This window comes from Schistocerca americana, chromosome 1, assembly GCF_021461395.2.
Source record: "Schistocerca americana isolate TAMUIC-IGC-003095 chromosome 1, iqSchAmer2.1, whole genome shotgun sequence".
NCBI classification, from domain to species: Eukaryota; Metazoa; Arthropoda; class Insecta; order Orthoptera; family Acrididae; genus Schistocerca; species Schistocerca americana.
In genome coordinates, this window is record NC_060119.1 from 131,917,875 (window position 1) to 131,941,126 (window position 23,252).

At 45.0% G+C, this 23,252-nt stretch overlaps 2 protein-coding genes across 2 annotated transcripts; one reads left to right on the top strand and one right to left on the bottom strand.

The window, feature by feature from the left end:
* The first annotated feature begins 1,585 nt into the window (after positions 1 to 1,585).
* LOC124623287 (cuticle protein 67-like) lies at positions 1,586 to 8,339 on the top strand. Its single transcript, XM_047149026.1, has 2 exons — positions 1,586 to 1,637; positions 7,756 to 8,339. The coding sequence occupies exons 1-2, from the start codon at positions 1,629 to 1,631 to the stop codon at positions 8,257 to 8,259; spliced, it is 513 nt and encodes a 170-aa protein (XP_047004982.1). The 5' UTR covers positions 1,586 to 1,628; the 3' UTR covers positions 8,260 to 8,339.
* An 11,003-nt stretch (positions 8,340 to 19,342) lies between these two features.
* Positions 19,343 to 23,045, bottom strand: LOC124624171 (cuticle protein 67-like). Its single transcript, XM_047149090.1, has 2 exons — positions 22,990 to 23,045; positions 19,343 to 19,881 (listed from the first exon to the last, which is right to left on the bottom strand). Exons 1-2 carry the CDS (start codon positions 22,996 to 22,998, stop codon positions 19,423 to 19,425), a joined length of 468 nt encoding a protein of 155 aa, XP_047005046.1. The 5' UTR covers positions 22,999 to 23,045; the 3' UTR covers positions 19,343 to 19,422.
* Between the last annotated feature and the right edge of the window lie 207 nt (positions 23,046 to 23,252).

A 23,252-nucleotide genomic window follows, 5' to 3' on the forward strand; every position in this document is an offset into this window, starting at 1 on the left:
TTCCACGATGGTGCTCCACCCCACATTGATCACAGAGTACGCACATTTTTGGATAGTGGATTTCCAGGACGATGAATCGGGCGTTCGGGTCCACGTCGATGGCCAGCACGCAGCCCTGATTTAAATCCACTGGATTTTTACTTTTGGGGCCATATGATGGAACTTGTTTATGCTGAGCCAGTAAATAATGTGGACGAATTGACGCAGAAGATTTTAGATGCTGCCAATACCATAAAGGCCAATGTGCATATGTGTGAACGAGTGCGACGAAACTGGGTTCGCCGTAATGAGGCATGTGCAGAAGCGAATGTTGGTCATTTCGAACTTTTATTGTAGTATTGGTGTAAGAGGAAACGAAGTAATGGGTTTTCTTTTCGTTACGATGTTGTTGTACAGAAGGAAAATAATGTGAATTTAGTATTCGTTATGGCATTGCCGTAAAAAGGTGAAACAGTTGATTGTAATTAATGCACAACTATATACTTGGTGATTGATTGAATTTGCACTAATGAAAATACATTGTGTTTGATATTAGCTTGTCATTACCACTACGACCTTCGTTATCGACTTGTTGAGAAACAGACTGGTTCTATTCAATTCACGTAAAGCTAATTACACATTCTTGACAACCCAAAAACCGTTTACATTCCTTTTTTCGGTACCACCTGATCATCACACGACGTCGTTGTACACGTCTAATGATGTCAAACCTCCGGTCGGCTCGTTGACTTTCTCTGGCCGCCCCGTCATTGTAGGCAATAAGCTCGGTATGCCGTGTACTGTCGGTTGAGTACGTAAACAGAAATGCGTATACTATCTATCCTACGAACATTAGGTTTTAATAATACAAAAATAAAGTACATGATACAAGAAAATGTCATTAGACTTTTTTGTCAAACACACCGAGATGTACTATCTGCATAATTTTGGCGCCTTATACCGTTTACACCCTGTATATAAACGCCGTCTAGCCGGCTCATGCACGCACCCACACACACACACACACACACACTCCGTCTAGCCGACTTCGTGTGTGTGTGTGTGTGTTTGTGTGTGTGTGTGTGTGTGTGTGGTACTCTAGCTCGCCAGAGGATAACTCCGAAGCTAGGAAGGTTTCTTTCGTCCGTATGTGCCTCTCGACAACTCTACGCCTCTGCTTCCGGTGAATGGTCCCCTTTAATCCAACAATTGTAATATATACGAAATTTGCATCAAAACATGTTAATCCTAACTTTAGGGCTGTCATCTTGGAAAAATAGATTGCAGTTTAGAAGAGTCAGGTTCGTAGAAAACCCCAACTCTGTCCAGAAGAAAAAAACCCGGCGACCCTGGTTTTAAGTACCGACCGACCTGGTGTGTTCGTCACGCAACCGGCGGGCCGGTACAACACGGCAGGTGGCGGCTAATAACCGCCTGTCCGAAAACGGCGGTCCTGTCCTGGCGGCGCTATTGAAATGCAACGGGCGGGGGAGGGGCACGGGGAGGCGGGCGGCTCCGCGAATCTTGTCCGGCTGGGCGTCGACGGCGGCTCAGGTGGCGGGTATAAAACGGCGCGCCGACACTGGCCGGGCACACAGCACTCCAGCTCTCCAGAGGACCCGCACACGCAGCGACCACTCACCACCACCATGTACAAAGTGAGTACCGCCCGATCCTGGGACTCTGACAGCGTCGCGTCCTATCACGCCTCTACGTTTTGGTCACTTGTTTCTTTATTATGGGACCTGCAGCATATACTATGTCACAGTAGGACATTATGCAGAGAAATATAAGACAGTATGTTGCTTCACATTTTATTTCGGCCTCAGATGGATAGAGCGTTGCCATGTAAGCAGGAGATCCCGGGTTCGAGTCCCGGTCGGGCGCACATTTTCAGTTGTCCCCATCGAGGTATATCAACAACACCTGTCGGCAGCTGCGGCTTTCAATTAATTGTCATTTATTCAAGAGAAGCTGCACCGTCGTTAATGGTATCTGTTCTTTCGAGAACAGTTACTATCTTCGTAAATATCTATGTGGTTGCGGGTCGTGTATCTATGGAACTGTTATTGACGTGTTTGTAATCTATATACCAAAACTTCCCGATAAAATAAACACCCTACTCCAAAAAAACGCAAACGTGAAATAAGCTTTCATAACATTAAATATTAGCACAAAACTACGTTCACGAAAAGCCATACTCCCGAAACATTTAGAACCTAAAATTTAGAAAATGAACTGAAATAACTGCACAAAATTTAATGTACGACAGACGGGACGAAATTTCATTGTAGAATTCAGATAACACAGGAGAGAAACAAATAACAACCAACCCAAAATTTTGTAACACCTCAAAAATGAAAAATACGGACAAAATTGAAAACGCGCTACAAATCCTGCACAAAATACCAAAAGTCAAATCACGAATACCTGCGAGGAATATACATACACACTAAGCGTTATCCCCTCGCTACACTGTATGAACAAAACGATTTCAAGCACACACATTTTAGTGAAATTTGATATAGGGTCAACGGATAACCAAAACACCGGAGATAACAAATGCACCAATAACAGTTCCATAGATACACGACCCGCAACAACATAAAAATCTTTGAGTGAATACCTAGCCTTCAAAGTAGAATTTCTACGCCTGTAAAAATAACAAAATACGTGTTATAATATATGTGCAACATCACATCATCCAACAACTTTAAAACGTTACTCAAAAAAAGTGTTACATCCAGCGACTATGGACAGCAGTGATAGTTTATTCAAAGTTGGCAAATGTCCGTTTACAACGTCAGGATGTGAGTACAATATCCAATGTGAAAAAAAATACGTTGTAAGTTATTTATTATGTAAAATATAAACAAATGCTATTGTTTGCAGATGTACTGATGAAGAAAATAAAACCGAAAGCCGAAATAAGCTTATATACAAAAATGAAATACTAAACAGCATACTGTACTAATTCTCTGTTTCGGTCACCGTTGCGGTTGGCCATCATCAAGTTAATAACGCCTAGATCTACGCAGTCACACTGCTGAAGGTTGCATATAATACTGACCGAAATGTAGGAGCATTTCACACCATTTACTCCGTCACACTCACAGAAGAGTATTGTCGAGACTAGTAATTCGAAGAAAGGTGTTTATGGCTTCATCTTCGTTAGACGACGAGGGGGTCAGTGCCGGAGCACCAGCTCAGATTTGACAAGGGAGGGGGGGGGGGGGAGGGGGGGAATTAAATCTAAATCGCCGGTACCCTATTGAATGGAAGCACTCAGGTGTTTACCTAAATCGATTTAGAGAACTCACAGAAAGGTGAAATCTGGATGGCTCGTGACAATGGCTGTGAAAGAGCGTAATGACACACATCTACCACGTATGTAGTAGCCGTCACTCTCCGTGGGAGTTATTGGCTCATCTACCTAGGATACTCCAGCCACTGGACAATAGCTAACGGATGGCATCTCATTGTCTTCGGGCCACAAGTGGCCATCTGATCGCCGTGTCATCCTCAGATAAGGATGCGGATAGGAGGGGCGTGGGGTCAGCACACCACTCTCCCGGTCGTTATGATGGTTTTCTTTGACCGGAGCCGCTATTGAGTAGCTCCTCAATTGGCATCACGAGGCTGAGTGCACCCTGAAAAATGGTAACAGCGCATGGCGGCCCCGATGGTCACCCATTCAGTGCCGGCCACACCCGACAGCGCTTAACTTCGGTGATCTGACGGGAAGCGGTGTATCCACTGTGGCAAGGCCATTGCCTGTATCTCAATATATTTTCTGTCCTGTTCCGTTGGCTTATGGAGGAAGACAAAAATCGCAGTCTATATGCTCTATATGACCTAATCTATCTTTCCTTATTCTTATGGAACTTACGCGAGATATTCGATGTTGACAGCATATTGGACAGACAACCTTCTTCGAATGCAAATAAGTTTCCTAAAATTACCCAACAGGTTTCGGGAGAACTATGTCGTCTTTCTTCCAGCAATTCCCATTTAAGCTCTCCGAGCATTTCGCTTACACTTTCGTGTGGTCTGTAAGGATGTGTTACAATACCTGCAGCGTGCCTCCCAATTCGTTACATGTGTATTGTCCGAACGCCGAACACTGGAACCGTTCTCTAAAACTGCTCGAACGAATGTCTTGAACGCGATTTCCCTTACAGATGCAGCGCAGCAACCACCTTCAAATAAATCTAAGTCTTCCATTCGCCGTCACCAACACAGACTTTACGTGATCTTTCACATCGGTTCTCAGTATTGCCTCTAAAACACGATGGGACTTAATACCGACTTTCAGCACTAATCACTTTGTCTAAATATACTGCTGCAAGAAACAAAAAGAATGCACGATCTTACGGCATTACTGGTCGGAGGGGGGAGGGGGGAGTATGATATACTTGTTGAGAGACCCCGCCTGGGATTGTACTGCTGCCTAGTGCAAGTCTTTCTATTTGACGTCACTCCGGTTACTTGTGCGTCGATGATGATAAAATGATTGTGACAACTGCAAAACGCCCAGTCTCTGAGCGGAGAATATCACCATCCTCGCCAGAAATCGAACCCGGTATTGCAAGGATCTTGAGACAGCAGCGCTAACCAATGGACGGCTACTCTGTGCATTATAGTGCTACTGATCCTATCTGATAAATCGTTTTTGTGTACTGAGAGGGTCCTATTACGATTGAATGGAGCAAACCCAATGTCAGTTTCGCTTTTTTTTTTTTTTAAGTTGCTCATGGAGGGAACGACGTGTTTCAACTTCGAATATGTCTTAGGACCGTGCAAGAGAGACGCGTGAGCGATATTGCCTTGGTAATTCTCTGCGTTCGTACTCTGAGGCATAACAGTAGTAGCCAGTTGGCAAATGTACCACGATGGTGTCGTTTTCTTGCTTTTTCAGGGGCTTTTTGTCCTTTGGCGCCTACGCCACTGTCCTTGAATCAGGATTCTACTAGGGGCAGGTTTCTGATGAAGAATCACAGAGTCCGCGGGACTGCTACGGTCGCAGGTTCGAATCCTGCCTCGGGCATGGATGTGTGTGATGTCCTTAGGTTAGTTAGGTTTAAGTGGTTCTAAGTTCTAGGGGACTGATGACCACAGCAGTTAAGTCCCATAGTGCTCAGAGCCATTTGAACCAAGAATCACAGAATAACTGAGGGGTTTGTTCAAGAACATATACTTTTCCGTGCTGTATTCACTTCTGCCCCCTCCACCCACACCCTCCAGTTCGTAGAACACTATGCGCATCTTTCTTTCTTCCAGAGTTGTGATTTACAGACATTAAGGCGTCTCTCGTTGTGGTAGAAAAACTAAACCGCATTTACTTGTGTCTTTGCCAAACAGGTTGCAGCGGTTCACTTTTTCCTGTGTTAGTCATCTCGGAACTGTTCGATCTTTCACGCACTTTTTGGAGCTTCCAGGCGATTCTTGAAGCTCACGTAATGGAAAATATTTTCAATCGCTCACATATTTTCGAAAACATTTTGGGAAAACAGCGATCAGTTTCACAACTGTACTTAGGAAAGCCTTGTAAATCGCGAAATCACATTTATTGGTGGCCGGTTCCAAGGACCGTCTTCCATCTTTAGACTGTACTCCAAAGCTGATTTGTGGAAATGGATCCACAGAACAGGAACTGCGGAAATCTCCTGATACTGTCAGCTGCCAGTTTACAGTATCTGGAGGCTTCTGCAGTTCCTGCTTCGTGGATCCGTCACCACAAATCCATTTTGGAATACGGCCTGAAGACTGTCCACCTTTGGACTGAAAGTGTTTTTTCTAAGCACTTTCAATCTCTCGTAAAGAGTAAGTGCTCTCCCTTTCACGACAAACACAAAACTGTAGACACTCGCTTCTGTGATAAGGAGAGTTATTCGAGAATTTGGAGTTCTAGGTAAACATAACAATACTTTTGGTGCGTTTGCTAACTCATTTGTAACTTCTAATTTGTGTTTTATTTTCGATTAGGCGAATAATGGATTCATTTCAAATCGTGTCTACAGTGCTTTGATCAAACTTCCGCTTTGTGTGATGAATGTCAGCTCTCTGTGAATAAAATTAAGATAACGCCTCTAACGAGAAAGAACACGGTAGTCTCCAAGTACAAGATTAATGGTAAATATCTTAAGCGCATCACATTGTTTAAATATTTAGAGAAACATTATTCGAGGAAGACTGTGCGACCATTCTAGTGAAGTCACTGTTTATATTGCTTAGGTATAATGAGAATAAGATAACAGAGAGATTAGGGAATGTGCAGTGGTGTACTGACATTGTTCAACTCGCGATCGGAACAGGATATAGAATCGCTAACTTTGTTACGAGACACCCTCCGCCTTACACTCTACAGTGAATAGCGTAGTGTATATGCAGATTTAAATGACAATTAAAGGTGCTTATATACGTCAGATTCAGAATGGCTCTAAGCACTATGAGGTCATCTGTTCCCTAGACTTAGAACTACTTAAGCCTAACTAACCTAAGGACGTCACACACATCCATGCCCGAGGCAGGATTCGAACCTGCTACTTTAGCTTATACGCCAGACCGCTTGCACATTCATCAACATGAATGTGTACAACATTCGCCTTCTCAGCTTTCTCATACTGTCCTTATCGTTAAAAAACATCACGATTACGAAAGCAAGTTCCGTATCTTGAGATATTTGTAAAACGATCACACATAAATAGACGGAACAAGGTATATTTGTCAACTATTTCTCGTGGTATTCATGAACTACAGATTTGTCGCTTGTTCTGATATTGTTCTTCTCTCACTCATAAACTTCCACGTCTTATCTTATGCATCGATGTAAACATATGCTGACAGACTTAACATGTATTACTCAGTACAGCAAGCTATCAGAGCATTTTGTTGCGTAGCACATTTTGCCATGTAACAGGAAACAATGCTATTTACAAACAAGAGTGCACATTGTTACCTAAAATAGTACACCAAATTTGCACTGCATCTGAAGATTACCTACGATGACTTCAAAAGGGGAAATACTCGTAAAATCTACGAGTAGCAATCTCACTCGCAAATGAAGTACCGGTATGAACTCTAAACTTAACATCTCCAACGATGTCACCGATATTACGCCTTGCAGTGGAATTGCGGAAACTGGATTATTGGGCTACAATTCCTTTAGCTGATTCCTATGCTAGAAGAAATCTTTCATCACATCATACTAAAGTCCTTAACGTGGAGAATATTGCATCTCATGGGCGTATTTCAAAGTCAGATTAGAATCCTGTACAATTAGTTTCAGTACTAGAGGTCTTCTCCTTTTATAGTTCAGATCATATCTTGAGTACACACAATTGTATTAGATGTACTGTGGTCAGTATTGTACACATAATTACATAATTAGTAATTTGCAGAAAATGAAAGTTACCTTTTGGGAAATTATCAAATTACTCTGGTAAGTTGGGTTCGCCAAGATATCCTTTTAACAGTGATCGCACTAGGTATAAAAAAAAGTCAGCCTAAGTAGTCTGAGATTTAGGTACACACAATGAAATGTTAAGACACTGAAATAGGAGTACAGTATATCCTGTATTAGACTTGTAGAGGAAATTACTGTTTCCTCTTAGGGTTGGTTATCAAGGAACAGCACGAGCAGTACGAGGTATCACATGGGCCAATATTCCTTTGTTTGATCTTTTAGATGCTGAGAGTTCACATAATGATGTCCGAAATAACGTTTAAACCATTGTGCCTTGTGGCATATTACCAACAGCAATGTCCCTTTTACAGTTCCTGGTTCTCGCCACCGTCCTGGCCGTCGCCAACGCCGGCTACCTGGGAGGCTACGCCGCCCCCGCTGTGGCCTACGGCGCCGCCCCCGCCGTTGCCTACGGCGCCCCCGCCTACGCCGCCCACGCCGTCGCCCCCGCGGCCATCACCTCCCAGCACTCCAACATCCTGAGGAGCTACGGCAACCTGGGACAGGTGTCCACCTACTCCAAGACCATCGACACGCCCTACTCCAGCGTCACCAAGTCTGACGTGCGCGTCAGCAACGACGCCGTCGCCCACGTGGCCGCCCCTGCTGTGTCCTACGCCGCCCCTGCTTACGCACGCGCCTACGCCGCCCCTGCCGCCTACGCCGCCCCTGCCTACGCGCGCGCCTACGCCGCCCCCGCAGCCTACGCCGCTCCCGCCGTTGCCGCCCACGGCCTGCTGGGAGTAGCCTACTCCGCCGCCCCCGCCGTCGCCCACCTGTCTTACAGCGCCCCTGCTCTGTCTTACGCCTGGTAGACAGCCTGTCACCATACTACCATCTCATCTCTGACTGTATTTATTCTGTGCTTCATGTAAATAAATCTTTCGAATCGTAACAGTCTGGCTCATTGATACTTATTATCTCCTGCAATAGACTCCACAAAACGCACCACTGGGGAGAAGAAGCAACATATCTACAGGGTGGGCCGGAAGTCAAGATCGTAAAGGTTTAATGTTATTGTAATGATATAATATGCTGAGCCCTTGTGAGGTCAATTGAGTAACTGCTTGACTGAGAAGCAGCGATTTCGGTCACGAAAAGTGACAATATCCGGGAGAGTGGTGTGCTAACCACATGCCTCCTATATCCATATACAGTGACGCCTTTCGGTTGCGGATGATACGGCGGTCGGTCGGTACCGTTGGGCTTTCCGAGGCCTATTCGGACGGAGTTTAGTTTTAGTTTTGTATTGAAACAAGAAGCAACATGAAAAGAACATGAAACGTCTCTCTAGCTCGACTGGCATTGAAAAAGTAAAGCAACGCATTTTTTTTTCTGAAAGCAGGTTGGATTTATTTAGGACTCCAATATACTTATTCTCCACTCTTTTGGGTACAAAACCACATTTTTCAACATAATCTCCGCTCAGTGCAACAGTATTACACCAACTTACTGTGAGTGTCTGTATGCACACTTGGTACCACTATACTGGTTGACGTAGGAGGCAACGTCTTGGTGGAGCAATAACCTCACCATCAACCACGTACTGCTTCCCGCAGAGTGAATCTTTCTGTGGGCCAAACAGATGGAAGTCTGAAGGTGCGATGTCGGGGCTGTAGGGTGGATAAAAATAGTTCAGTATAGTTTTGTGAGCTTCTCTCGGGTGCGCAGACATCGATTTGTGCAGCGAGGTGTCTGATTGTGATCCGTTGATCACTTTGAATGAGTGTGTCTGCACGTTCCAACAATGCAGGAGTCACAGCCGAGTGATGCCAGCCGGCACGTCGGAGATCGGATAGGTTTGTGCGACCTCGTGCGATGACGGCAGACGCCTCTCCCAACGACCCACCGTGCTTTTGTTCACTTCCAGATCTCTGCAGACATTCTGCAAGCGCCCATGAATAACTGCGACGCTGTGGTGTTTCGCCAAAAGATACTCAGTGACAGTTCTCTGTTTTGAACGCACCTCCGTTACAGACGCCATTTTGAAGGCCATAGGAGCCAAAGCGGGAATATTTCACGATTCCCCCACTACAAATTCCGCATTTTTTCGGCCAAAAATTCCCGAGAAAAAAAATTGTTGCATTACTTGATAAACGCCCTTCGTACGTAGCAGAAAGAAATGCATGCAAGAATGTTCTTACGTACTTCCTACATATTTCAAACTGTCTCTGTGTGCTGATCTCCATTCTCGGCGAAGAAGTTGATTTGCTGCCACGTGCATCTGCTTGCCCGGCGCAGCATTTGTGGCATGATCATTCCGAGACCTGGAACTAAGAAAGCTGTAACTACTTACTCACACGTATCAGTCACGTATTCATACCATGATCATTTAATTCATTGATGCTGCTGGGTGGAAATGAACGGCCTCCAGCAACGCATAGAGATTCCGGGAATCTTCATCTCCACAAATCACTTTGTTAGTGGGCTGCCTATGTGTTGGCAGCGCTGTGTAGCGCTTTGCATTGGATCTCTGACTGCGCTTTCTTTGCAAGAGACTCTGTGGCTGGTTGGACTCGTTTTTTGGAAGTTCACCGCCAGTAGTATTGGGCAGTTGGAAGTTGTTCGCCAGCAGTGATGGAAGTACTGTTGGGCAGTTGGAGGGCCGGTCGGAGTGGCCGAGCGGTTCTAGGCGCTACAGTCTGGAACCGCGCGACCGTTACGGTCGCAGGTTCGAATCCTGCCTCGGGCATGGATGTGTGTGATGTCCTTAGGTTAGTTAGGTTTAAGCAGTTCTAAGTTCTAGGGGACTGATGACCTCAGCAGTTAAGTCCCATAGTGCTCAGAGCCATTTGAAGCAGTTGGAGGTGAACAGCCAGCAGTGGTGGATGTTAGATGAGAGAAATTAGCATTGATGGAGGGCAGAGGTCTGAAGTCCTAGCGTAGGCTAACGATCTGGAAGTATCCGACTTGGAGACTGAAAATTATTCATGATTATATAACTTTGTACTGGATGTCAATGACGATTTATATTCGTGTTTGAACTGGATGTCACATTATTAAGGTAAAAAATACATTATTTGGATTGCAATAAACTCTTTCCTTTGCTAACCACATGCGTATTAGTAGTTGGTGGCTTTAGAAGTCAGAATCTTTTATTTAGCTGGCAGTACTGACGCTCGCTGAATTGCAATAGTTGGCGTACTGAAGATTTTTGTAAGTGCTTAATGAAATGTATAGGTTATTGTCATGATTGCTTCTTATTCAGGACCATTCTTTTGGTTTAACTTGGTTGGACTTGGGCAATTCCAGCAGGACGAGGCGACACCCCACCCGTCCAATATTGGTACAGCGTGGCTCCAGAACAGTTTTCTGAGTTCAGACACTTCCGCTGGCCACCAAACTCCCCAGACATGAACATTATTGAGCATATCAGGGATGCCTTGCAACGTGCAGTTCAGAAGAGATCTCCTCCACCTTGTACGCTTATGGATTTATGGACAGCTCTGCGGGATTCATGGTATCAGGTCCCTCCAGCAGTACTTCAGACATTATTCGAGTCCATGTCACGTCGTGTTGCGGCAATTCTGCGTGCTCGCGGGGGCCACACACGACATTAGGCAGGAGTACCAGTTTCTTTGGCTCTTTAGCGTACTACGAGAACCAGCAATGTTAAAAACAGATCTAAATGGATGATATAATGGGAAAAAATTGTAATACTCATCTTATTTCGTGAATGTATTTATGCCTCCAAAGGGAATGTTGTACAGGTCCAGGCTTATCGGCCATTAGTGAAGATACATTCACATTTTCATATTTCCTTTCTTTTTCCCATTCATCTAAGGCAAAATGCATCAGTTTTCGATACATCGATAAAGAGAGTCTTCTTTCAAGTATACACGGATTTTATACTGATCACTGTCATCACTCAAGAAATCTGTAAAGCATTCAAAATGTATTTTCAGTGCAAATAACAGTTTTCAAAACATGAAGTCATTCTTGGCGCGCATTTTGTCTGCAGAAAAAACACGACTTTACTGCTTCGCGTCCAGACGAAGACTGTCTTATACGAGCCTGAGACAAAGAGTAATTACTTCCAGCACATATGATACAGCGTGAAGTTGTAGATTGTTCCAGAACCGGCAACTGGCGAAATTAACATTTGTACATAGTTTTCTGCATAGACAAGTGAACAGTTACAAAAAAAAAATACACCTCCTGACATAAATAAAATTTATAAAAATAAAAATCATTGTATTATTACACATAATTCTGAAAGGAAGTTTTGTAGAAATTGCGGATTGTGACACATCACCAAAATAGTAAAGATTATATATTTTCTTTTATATGACTGCTTTTTATTAAAATCTAGTTTGCTTTCGAAAAATTATTACTGTTCTTGATTTAACGAATAAGAAAATGTGATGAAAAATTTCGTAACCAAGGCATTGTAAAGTTCGACGTTTATGTCATTTATGGCCAAATAAAATAATATAATGTATAGCATAGTTAAAGTCTTTTAAAATTAGAAATAAAAATTGTTAGTAAGTATTAGAGAGAAATTAGGAAAAGTGTGAAATTTAAACAAATATAAGCAGTAAATACACCGATTCCGTATGCTCATCTCTTGTACTTCAGGCTTGTAATCTTAGGTGAAACACAGGAAAGAGAATGGAGTCCCCAATTCTGTTAAACATGCTTAGTAGCATAATCTAGTCAAAGACCCCGTCATTTTTCTTTATACGGTCTGGTACTATTTCTACCGTCAATTTCCAGCATTTCCGCATCATTCAAAATCTCACCTAATGTGTCGTCACTTCACGAATAATAACTCGTTATTCCGGGCAGTCACTCAGCACCTGACGATGGTGAAACTTTTCGAAACCTCAAGTTCCTGCTGGTAGGTGATGTAGTTTAAACATCAAGAAAACTTTAAACTTGGATGTCGTCGCGAAAAACTCCGTTAAATAACCATATTTCTGTCAAGTTGAAATAATTCTATTTCCCTTATTACGCAATGGTAGTTATGCCACTACATATGTTTAAATAGTATGTGACACAATACGTAAATAAGAGCTGAGATATACGTTCCAGTAAGATATCGATGACACATCTTCCTTCAAATGTAAAACGTTCTACGCAGTAAAACGATTATCATTCATCTATGTTATTGGTTCCTTTTTCTCGATGAAAAACATACCATTTTCAGTCTCATTAGGAACTGAGCTACAGAAGTCAGTAGCAGTGAAGACCAATGTTAGCTGGGAAACAGCGCGGTTAGTAAGTTAGTAACTTTCCTTCGCAAAGTGTCAAAGTTGTATATTAAGAATACGTATGGAGACTACATGAGAGAGAAATGTGTGAAATTTTAGTGCCGTTTCTGTCTTAGTGACGGAGGTGTAACCGCGTAGCCTAGCCCTGCCTATTAGATCAAGGGGGCCACAGACCTTACCCGACGCAGGCGCAAATTTTAGTCTATATCTCTTCACACTTCCAGTGAAATACAGGCCGTGAAAATGTGTTCCACCATTTGCATTTGGACCAGGCAGGTCCAAGTCGAGCGTCAGTCCAGCTCTCTGCGTTCATCAGTTTCTGATGAAAAAACTGTGATAGTTATTATTCAAAAATACACGAAAGTGATCTCAAGGATAGTTTTAATGTCACGTCAGGTAAAACTGCAAAAGTGCCATTAAAAACTGCTTTTGGAGATTGTACACTGTCGGAAAATAAACTCAACACCCTCACGGACGAGGTCATCTTATTGGAAAGTGAGGTGTAGATACTTCATTATTGTAGGAGTGTATATCACAAATTCAGACCAAATGAGAAACGTGTGCCCAAACAGTCGCATCAGTACACGGTAAACCCTCTCTGGTGGCAACGCAGGCAGGAAACGCCGCAAGCAGAATAGCATCCTGCGGTAGACTGTCCCAAGCACCATTTGTTGCAGTTCGGCAACGCTTCTTGTCGGCCCTGGAGAATGAGTACATATGCTTCTGGTCAGACTACCACCGACACCACGGAACCGCCAATCATGTGTCGTGAAGGACTTGACTGGAGAGTGGAAAGGTACCCTGGTATCTTCAGTGATGAGAGTAGGTACTGTCTGTATGCGAGTCATGGACGTGCTCGTGTACGGCGTATACCTGGGGAGGTGCCTTTCCAGAGTGCATTCGTCCACGACACACAGACTCCACACCGGGGTCCGTTTACAACAAAAACATGTGCCGCTTCGTCATGTCCCACACATGTCTAATTGAAGAGAGGTCTTGCAGTGAACACATAGCGCGTAGTGGGGCTATCACTCTGTTGTAGAAATAATTCAAAAGCCAAGATCGCTTAAATACTGTTTACTGGATAACCGGTTTCAACACACTAAAGGTGCCATCATCGGATCTGTGAAGATATACACTCCTGGAAATGGAAAAAAGAACACATTGACACCGGTGTGTCAGACCCACCATACTTGCTCCGGACACTGCGAAAGGGCTGTACAAGCAATCATCACACGCACGGCACAGCGGACACACCAGGAACCGCGGTGTTGGCCGTCGAATGGCGCTAGCTGCGCAGCATTTGTGCACCGCCGCCGTCAGTGTCAGCCAGTTTGCCGTGGCATACGGAGCTCCATCGCAGTCTTTAACACTGGTAGCATGCCGCGACAGCGTGGACGTGAACCGTATGTGCAGTTGACGGACTTTGAGCGAGGGCGTATAGTGGGCATGCGGGAGGCCGGGTGGACGTACCGCCGAATTGCTCAACACGTGGGGCGTGAGGTCTCCACAGTACATCGATGTTGTCGCCAGTGGTCGGCGGAAGGTGCACGTGCCCGTCGACCTGGGACCGGACCGCAGCGACGCACGGATGCACGCCAAGACCGTAGGATCCTACGCAGTGCCGTAGGGGACCGCACCGCCACTTCCCAGCAAATTAGGGACACTGTTGCTCCTGGGGTATCGGCGAGGACCATTCGCAACCGTCTCCATGAAGCTGGGCTACGGTCCCGCACACCGTTAGGCCGTCTTCCGCTCACGCCCCAACATCTGGTGTCGCGACAGGCGTGAATGGAGGGACGAATGGAGACGTGTCGTCTTCAGCGATGAGAGTCGCTTCTGCCTTGGTGCCAATGATGGTCGTATGCGTGTTTGGCGCCGTGCAGGTGAGCGCCACAATCAGGACTGCATACGACCGAGGCACACAGGGCCAACACCCGGCATCATGGTGTGGGGAGCGATCTCCTACACTGGCCGTACACCACTGGTGATCGTCGAGGGGACACTGAATAGTGCACGGTACATCCAAACCGTCATCGAACCCATCGTTCTACCATTCCTAGACCGGCAAGGGAACTTGCTGTTCCAACAGGACAATGCACGTCCGCATGTATCCCGTGCCACCCAACGTGCTCTAGAAGGTGTAAGTCAACTACCCTGGCCAGCAAGATCTCCGGTTCTGTCCCCCATTGAGCATGTTTGGGACTGGATGAAGCGTCGTCTCACGCGGTCTGCACGTCCAGCACGAACGCTGGTCCAACTGAGGTGCCAGGTGGAAATGGCATGGCAAGCCGTTCCACAGGACTACATCCAGCATCTCTACGATCGTCTCCATGGGAGAATAGCAGCCTGCATTGCTGCGAAAGGTGGATATACACTGTACTAGTGCCGACATTGTGCATGCTCTGTTGCCTGTGTCTATGTGCCTGTGGTTCTGTCAGTGTGATCATGTGATGTATCTGACCCCAGGAATGTGTCAATAAAGTTTCCCCTTCCTGGGACAATGAATTCACGGTGTTCTTATTTCAATTTCCAGGAGTGTAACATGACAGGTTTGCGGTAGGGCTTACATGAGTTACACTATATATATATATATATATATATATATATATATATATATATATATATATAATCACTATTAGTACAGCACCACATATCTGAATGTAGCTTAACATTTATAAACCATTTGGATATAACGATACATGAGGCAGACCAGCTGACATAAAATCATTGTCGCAAAAAATAAAAAAAAACAACTGTTCTCATGGTCTATCTTTTCCATCAGATATGTAAAACTGAAGTCACAAGATAAAACTACACTACTGGTCATTAAAATTGCTACACAAAGAAGAAATGCAGATGACAAACGGGTATTCATTGGACAAATATATTATACTAGAACTGACATGTGATTACATTTTCACGCAACTTGGGTGCATAGATCCAGAGAAGTCAGTAATCAGAACAGCCACCTCCGCTCGTAATAACGACCTTGATACGCCTGGGCATTGAGTCAAACAGAGCTTGGATGCCGTGTACAGGTACAGCTGCCCATGCAGCTTCAACACGATACCACAATTCATCAATAGTAGTGACGCGTATTGTGACGAGCCAGTTGCTCGGCCACCATTGACCAGACGTTTTCAATTGGTGAGAGGTCTGGAGAATGTGCTGGCCAGGGCAGCAGTCGAATATTTTCTGTATCCAGAAAGGCCCGTACAGAACCTGCAACACGCGGTCGTGCATTATCATGCTGAAATGTAGGGTTTCGCAGGGATCGAATGAAGGGTAGAGCCACGGGGGGTCGTAACTCATTTGAATTGTAACGTACACTGTTCAAAGTGCCGTCAATGCGAACAAGAGGTGACCGACACGCGTAACCAATGGCACCCCATACCATCACGCCAGGTGATACGCTAGTATGGCGATGACGAATACACGCTTCCAATGTGCGTTCACCGCGGTGTCGCCAAATACGGATGAGACCATCATGATGCTGTAGACAGAACCTGGATTCATCCGGAAAAAAAAAAATTCTAAAATGTGTGTGAAATCTTATGGGACTTCACTGCTAAGGTCATCAGTTCCTAAGCTTACACTCTACTTAACCTAGTTATCGTAAGGACAAACACACACAACCGCCCGAGGGAGGACACGTACAACCACCTTGACCAGCCGCACAGTCCATGACTGCAGAGCCTGAGACCGCTCGGCTAATCCCGCGCGGCCCATTCGAAAAAATGACGTTTTGCCATTCGTGCACCCAGGTTCGTCGTTGAGTACACCATCGCAGGCGCTCTTGTCTGTGATGCAACGTCAAGGGTAACCGCGGCCATGGTCTCCGAGCTGACAGTCCATGCTGCTGCAAACGTCGTCGAACTGTTCGTGCAGATGGTTGCTCTCTTGCAAACGTCCCCATCTGTTGACTCTGGGAACGAGATGTGGCTGCACGATCCGTTACAGCCATGCGGATAAGATGCCTGTCATCTCGACTGCTAGTGATATGAGGCCGTTGGGATCCAGCACGGCGTTGCGTATTACCGTCCTGAACCCACCGATTCCATATTCTGCTAACAGTCATTGGATCTCGACCAACGCGAGCAGCAATGTTGCGATACGATAAACCGCAATCGCGATAGGCTACAATCCGACCTTTATCAAAGTCGGAAACGTGATGGTACGCATTTCTTCTCCTTACACGAGGCATCACAACAACGTTACACCAGGCAATGCCGGTCAACTGCTGTTTGTGTATGAGAAATCGGTTGGAAACTTTCCTCATGTCAGTACGTTGCAGGTGTCGCCACCGGCGCCAACCTTGTGTGAATGCTCTGAAAAGCTAATCATTTGTATATCACAGCATCTTCTTCCTGTCGGTTAAATTTCGCGTCTGTAGCACGTCATCTTCGTGGTGTAGCAATTTTAATGGCCAGTAGTGTATTTGGTACATGATCGCTGCTCGACTAACAACGGTCGGCATCACACTGCCCTATTCCGCGCAGGTATACCTGCTGCGTTTCTAGTGGTTCACAGTCAGCCACTAGATAGTGCTGTCCACGCAGTGCACACACAGTCCCACGGTATAACCACTCTTTACAATACAACTTTAGTACTACTGCTAATCAAATATTCATGCAATGAACACTTTCGCATACACTTACTGTACATACTATACATGCTATACATACTATACACACTATAAAGTACGTCAATTACAGAGTAAAAACATCTTAAGCAAAGGCATTATCCATATTAGCGCCATACAAAACTACATATTATGATTTACCCTTATTCATGCATTCAGGAATTTACACACAGTAAGCTGTTCATAACACGACTTAGATACAATGTGACGAGTGATTAAAACCTATATGATGGGCTTTACCTGTCTGGGCACTACAGTCTTAGGCAGTGTAAACGCTAAAAAAGTACTAATGTGCTATAAAAGGCTCCCACCATCTATGCACCGATTATGAACGTGGTAAGGACCGACTATGAAAACCTGCATAGGCACATGAAATTCAGGAAGGCCAGGCCAGAAACAAACCGAGGGGGCACGGAAACAGGGGAAGCCACGTGCGTTCCCACTGGCATGGAACTCGTTCCGTCCATTCATCTCACCGAATAGGGAGCAATGGATAACATATTACTACGATACCGAGAAAACACCATTTTGCCCAGCCATACACAAATATATCTACAGCATATAGAAACGTGACGAAGACACATTTGGAGGGCAATGGGAATCATTACTGGCGAGGCTGATCAACTACACGTCAGACCTGATAACAAGCATTTAGCATAACATGGCAGGCCACGCCCACAAAAAAAGAAAAAAGTAACTAATAAATGACATAATCAGAAGTACCATATAAGTGGAGTTCCGAGCATAACACATACACAACATTCATCATAGTGTGTGAATAGGCCGCACACGATCTCTAGAGCACCACATCAAATATGTCAGAGAAATTATGGTGGAAACCTCGTTCTGTTTTTGTAAACTTCGATGTTTTCCAAAACGTTGTTTCCTTCCTTTAGGTGCTTTATGCAATATTTTCGTACCTTGTTTCATATCAGTAATTTTATGGTTCGATTCCCGCAGACTATTCACTTGTGTCAATACTGCGAGGTCGTTCTCAACGCGGTGTACAGGCGTGGGAATATCCCACAGACCACGGTTGAAAGCAGCAGCACACCACCGATGTACTGAGCCCGACGTGTGCAACAGTCCGCCTATATGGCCATCCATTTTACTACTGACCCCTAATGCGACCCACTTCAGATGTTCAGTAGGACCATGCACTAGTCGGTGGGGCACGGTTATACCGTAGAACGAATGCTGACTGAACACGGTTCGCGTCTACACTCAGCACAGTAACGCCTACAGAGTTACGGTAGAGAGTATAGAGACAGGCCTCCTGAGATCCATCTGACAGTCTATGAGGTGACAAATGAACCACTGAAAAAACAACCCCGTATATGCGCATATTATACCCCTGAGCCTCTGAACACATTCCGTGAGGATGTTGCAGTTTTTTCCGGCAGGCTATTGACCCTGACAATGTCACGAAGTGTAAATAACCAGTTACTGTTTCACTTTCTTCGGAAATAAAAGCGCTTAGCGAGAGTTACGTTTGTCCTTTAGGAACTGCTTTTCTAAAGGATGTATATGTAATTAACTGTTTACTACATTCAGAAAACAATCATCTCATGACACTTCACTTTGACAACTAGACACCCTATAATCAGGTAGACTCCAAAATTTCATCATAATAATTAATTCTGTGTACGTTCTGTACAAACGACTTGTTTTGCGACGCTTCGTTGAAGTTGCTACGTATTTTGTCCTTACAAAGACATACGGTTTGATGCTATTATTCCACAGTCTATAGAATCTTTGGTTTGTGGCTTAAAGGAAGAAGGAAGATTGGGTGTAGCGGACCATCCACACCGAGGTCATTAGAGACGCAGCACAAGCTGGGATTGAATGAAGGATGGGGAAGGAAATCGGCCGTTCACTTTCAAAGGTACCACCCCAGCATTTGCCTCGAGCGGTTTAGGGAAATCACGAAAACCTAAATCTGTATGCATGGTTTGAATCGACATCCTCCAGAATGCATGTGCTAACCATTGCGGCACCTCACTCGATTGGTTTGTGGTTTGCTTTAATAAAAAGAAAATATTACTTTTCAAATGGTTTATTTACATGCAGCGCAAAATAAATACAGTCAGGGATGAGATGGTGCTATGATGATGGGCTGTCTACCAGGCGTAAGACAGAGCAGGGGCGCTGTAGGACAGGTGGGCGACGGCGGGGGCCGCGGAGTAGGCCACTCCCAGCAGACCGTGGGCGGCGACGGCGGGGGCGGCGTAGGCGGCGGCGGGGGCGTAGGCGGCGCGGGCGTAGCCGTAGGCGGGGGCGGCGTAGGCGGCACGGGCGTAGCCGTAGGCGGGGGCGGCCAGGGCGTCGTTGCTCACGCGCACGTCAGACTTGGTGACGCTGGAGTAGGGGGTGTCGATGGTCTTGGAGTAGGTGGACACCTGTCCCAGGTTGCCGTAGCTCCTCAGGATGTTGGAGTGCTGGGAGGTGATGGCCGCGGGGGCGACGGCGTGGGCGCCGTAGGCGGCGTAGGCGGGGGCGCCGTAGGCCACGGCGGGGGCGGCGTAGCCTCCCAGGTAGCCGGCGTTGGCGACGGCCAGGACGGTGGCGAGAACCAGGAACTGTAAACAAAAGGGACGGCGTTCTTGGTAAAGTTGTACGAGGCAAAATCTTCAGTCCGTTGAATAACAAATAGTTACAAAACTAATAAGACCCAAAATTTTAATGGCAGGAAGTGAGCATTCTAGACATCGTTTCATAGTTTAGAATTGATTAGAGGACAGTCGTCGTCAATAAGAGAGAGAAAATGCTCCTATGAAGGTGTGACAGTAAGTATCTCTCGAACTCCTTACCATATTTACCCTAAAGGGAGACTTGGCTGCCCAAGCTCTGCCCATTTGTAGATTCAGAATCTTTTTCAGCCAGCAAAGCTGGTGAGATAGAGGGAGTGGGTTTGCAGTTAAAGTATTTCTCTTAGAACCATGGGGAACCTCCCGAAACCTTGATCAGAACCGTGGAGGGTGGATAAGTTGCTGGAAATATTTTTTGTTCAACTCTGGGACAATATCTGCCATGCAAAAGATGTAATTGTATGTGGAAATGTAGTTGTTTGTGTATGCATCGACTTTATTCTGTACACACTCGAAGTCGATGACCTATTTGGAGTGAAATGAAATGATCATATGGCATTACTAACAGTCTGAGGTTGTTCGACTGCCTGTTGCAAGTCTTTCTATTTGATCCCACATTGGCGACTTGCAAATGACACTCTTTATCTGTAATTGCACATGAGTGACTGATGTACTTTATGTTTTCGTAGGAGAAGTTGAAGTGAATACAAGACTGGACTCATATTCAGGCAGGGGGATACTTCAAATTACAACCCTGTCATCCATGTTTATCAGTCACCCTAAATGTCTTAACGTCCTAATACTTTAAATTCCCATTTTCCCTAGCACTCTGTTTCTTAAACTTTCGTCTTTAGTGACACCTAAAGCTCTATTCCTGTATTTGCTTTCAAATTATAAACCTAAGTGGAGCTGATATTTGAAAAAAATGATCACTGTTGTAGTGTGGTTAGGTAAACGGACAACCTATACTTTCTATGAATGTCTAGAACATTATAATATTAGGAGCGACATTTATTCATGAACACAGCTTCGCTATGAAAAAAAAAGTAAAACGAATGCTGAGCTTTATCGTATAGGAAAGAATGCTTTCACACCGCAGGAGGTACTTGCTGTCAACATATTACTGTCGGAAAAGTAGATAACTAGTGAAGACTGCAGCGGTGTTCTTTAGGCTATATCCTCTACGTGGTGATGTATCTTACGTTTTAAGTACCTCCAGCCTATGAACCAGTGTCATGAATCACAGATATGGAATCTAAACGAACGTTAAGCTCACTCTTTTTCGCACTTCAGCATATTCTCTTTCATTTGCGAGATTGTTCAAGCGATTTTACAAAATGAGAAGAAATGAACAACAGAGTGAGCTTAGAACTATGTAACAATGTTGTCACTCTCTGCTTGTAAACTCTTCATAAGTAATAGTCATACAGCTACTTTGTTCCTGTTTTAGACAAAGACAACATATTTTCCCAGAAGCCACCTAAGCGTAGAGCAGGTATTATTCCGCAATTACAGCAAGGTGATTTTCTAGCTTTGGTTCAGATACGGCTCTCAGGAACATCAAACTACGTAGCAAAATTGTTCATTACTGTTTTCACCAAACGTTAGCACTTGATATAGCTTCAGCAGTAGAATGTCATTTGCTGCGAGAATAGTTCCGCAAATGGGTATGCAGAAGGTGTAGAAATGAGGGGGTAATACGAAGAACGGAAGAGAATTAGGAGACTATGTAAAATTACCATACTAAGGTAGGAGATTCTTCTTCCTTCGTTCCTACAGAACGTTATGAATTGTTTCGTACTGAATCTGAGAATTTAGTAATATTTTATATAGACTCCTCTTTTCCCATAAAACGGTATGGTTTGTAAGAAGGAAGAAGAGGCTGTAAAAGCCCTTAAGTTGAGCACCACAATGTTGTCTTGTGGGTGTATCGAGTAATGTATGTCAATGAAACCAACTGTGATACTCTCGAATCTTAACTCCACTTGCACACTCCATAAATCGTCTTATAGATGGGAGTCTCATCCCTTAAAAAAGGAAAAAATAAAGAAACGGTCCCATGATAGTTCGTGCTGGACTGATAATCATCTTGAAATATTCCCCGCCTAATAGAATGAAAAACTCATAACGAGCCGCCCCAAGGCTACGTTCTGTGTCTACTATCCTCCTTGACAAACAGCGGGGGAAATGTGCTCTAAAATAGACGCTCCTATAATGATCTAGTCTCAGTGACAGAACAATGAATTATAGTCTTATCAGAGGCGAATAAGTTTTCACAGTGATTCAAAAACAATCCGGGTAGTCACAACGTGAATAAATCCCTACTGTAGCGAGATGAATGTTGTATAAGTTCCTCGGACGTTCTGTGGCAATGTGATCTGAGCAGAAGATGGATCACATTTGGCTGAAGTTCTTATTACCAATACAAAACGAACGAACTTTTTGATTCTGTAGCTCGTTGGTTTAGTGGGTAAACATTGAACTCAAATCTAGTGCTCCTGCGTTAGATACCCTCTCGGAATTGCGATCTTTGCTGATTCTTTCCGCTTCATCCACCTGTGGCAATGATTAGTTCATATGAGAAATGCCATTATCAACATAGTTCCGAGTCTGCCTGTAATTGGCTTGACCGTTTGGAGGCCTGAGGAAGGGAACTGCATCTTGCCTAGTACAGCGCTGTGATGTTCACAACAATTAATTTAGTTGCAGCATAAGTTTGAACAAAATTGTCTTTGGTTTGCGAAGTGACTGCAGCATATTCAAGCTGTGCCTGACACATGAGATTGTGAGCGGAGGACGGATAAAGGCCCTTAGTCATCGTCTATGCCAGCTAAGGAAATTGTGCGTATGTACAGAGCGAGGGAGATTCGTAAATATTTTCAGTACTGAAGGACATTTCATGTCAATGAAGCTGCATCACAGTACAAGATATTCCATCGTTTCAGCCATTCTCGCAAATGGCCTTCATCATGGGGACGATATATAAAGAATCAGCCTGATGATGACCACGTGAAGGAGGGTCCGAAACGCCGGAACAGTTTACACTAGTGCTTCGTCACACTGCCAGCGCGTTTTCTGCCGAGGGCGTGTGGTACTCACTTTGTACATGGTGGCGTCGGCGGAGCGGTGCGTTGCTGGTCTGGACTGATGGAGAGCTGGTGGGCTGTGTGTGCCTGGAAGGCGGCCGGCCGCCGTTTTATAGGCGCTGCGCCGGTGGCCGCACAACGTTCACGCCCCCCGCACCGCGGCTGAGGCGAGCAGCCGGTGGCTGGCGCATTTCCATAGCGCGACCAGCAGGGACCTCTGTTTTCGCAACCGCCCGGGCGCCCTTTTTTCTTTTTTTTATCTTTTTTCACTGGTGT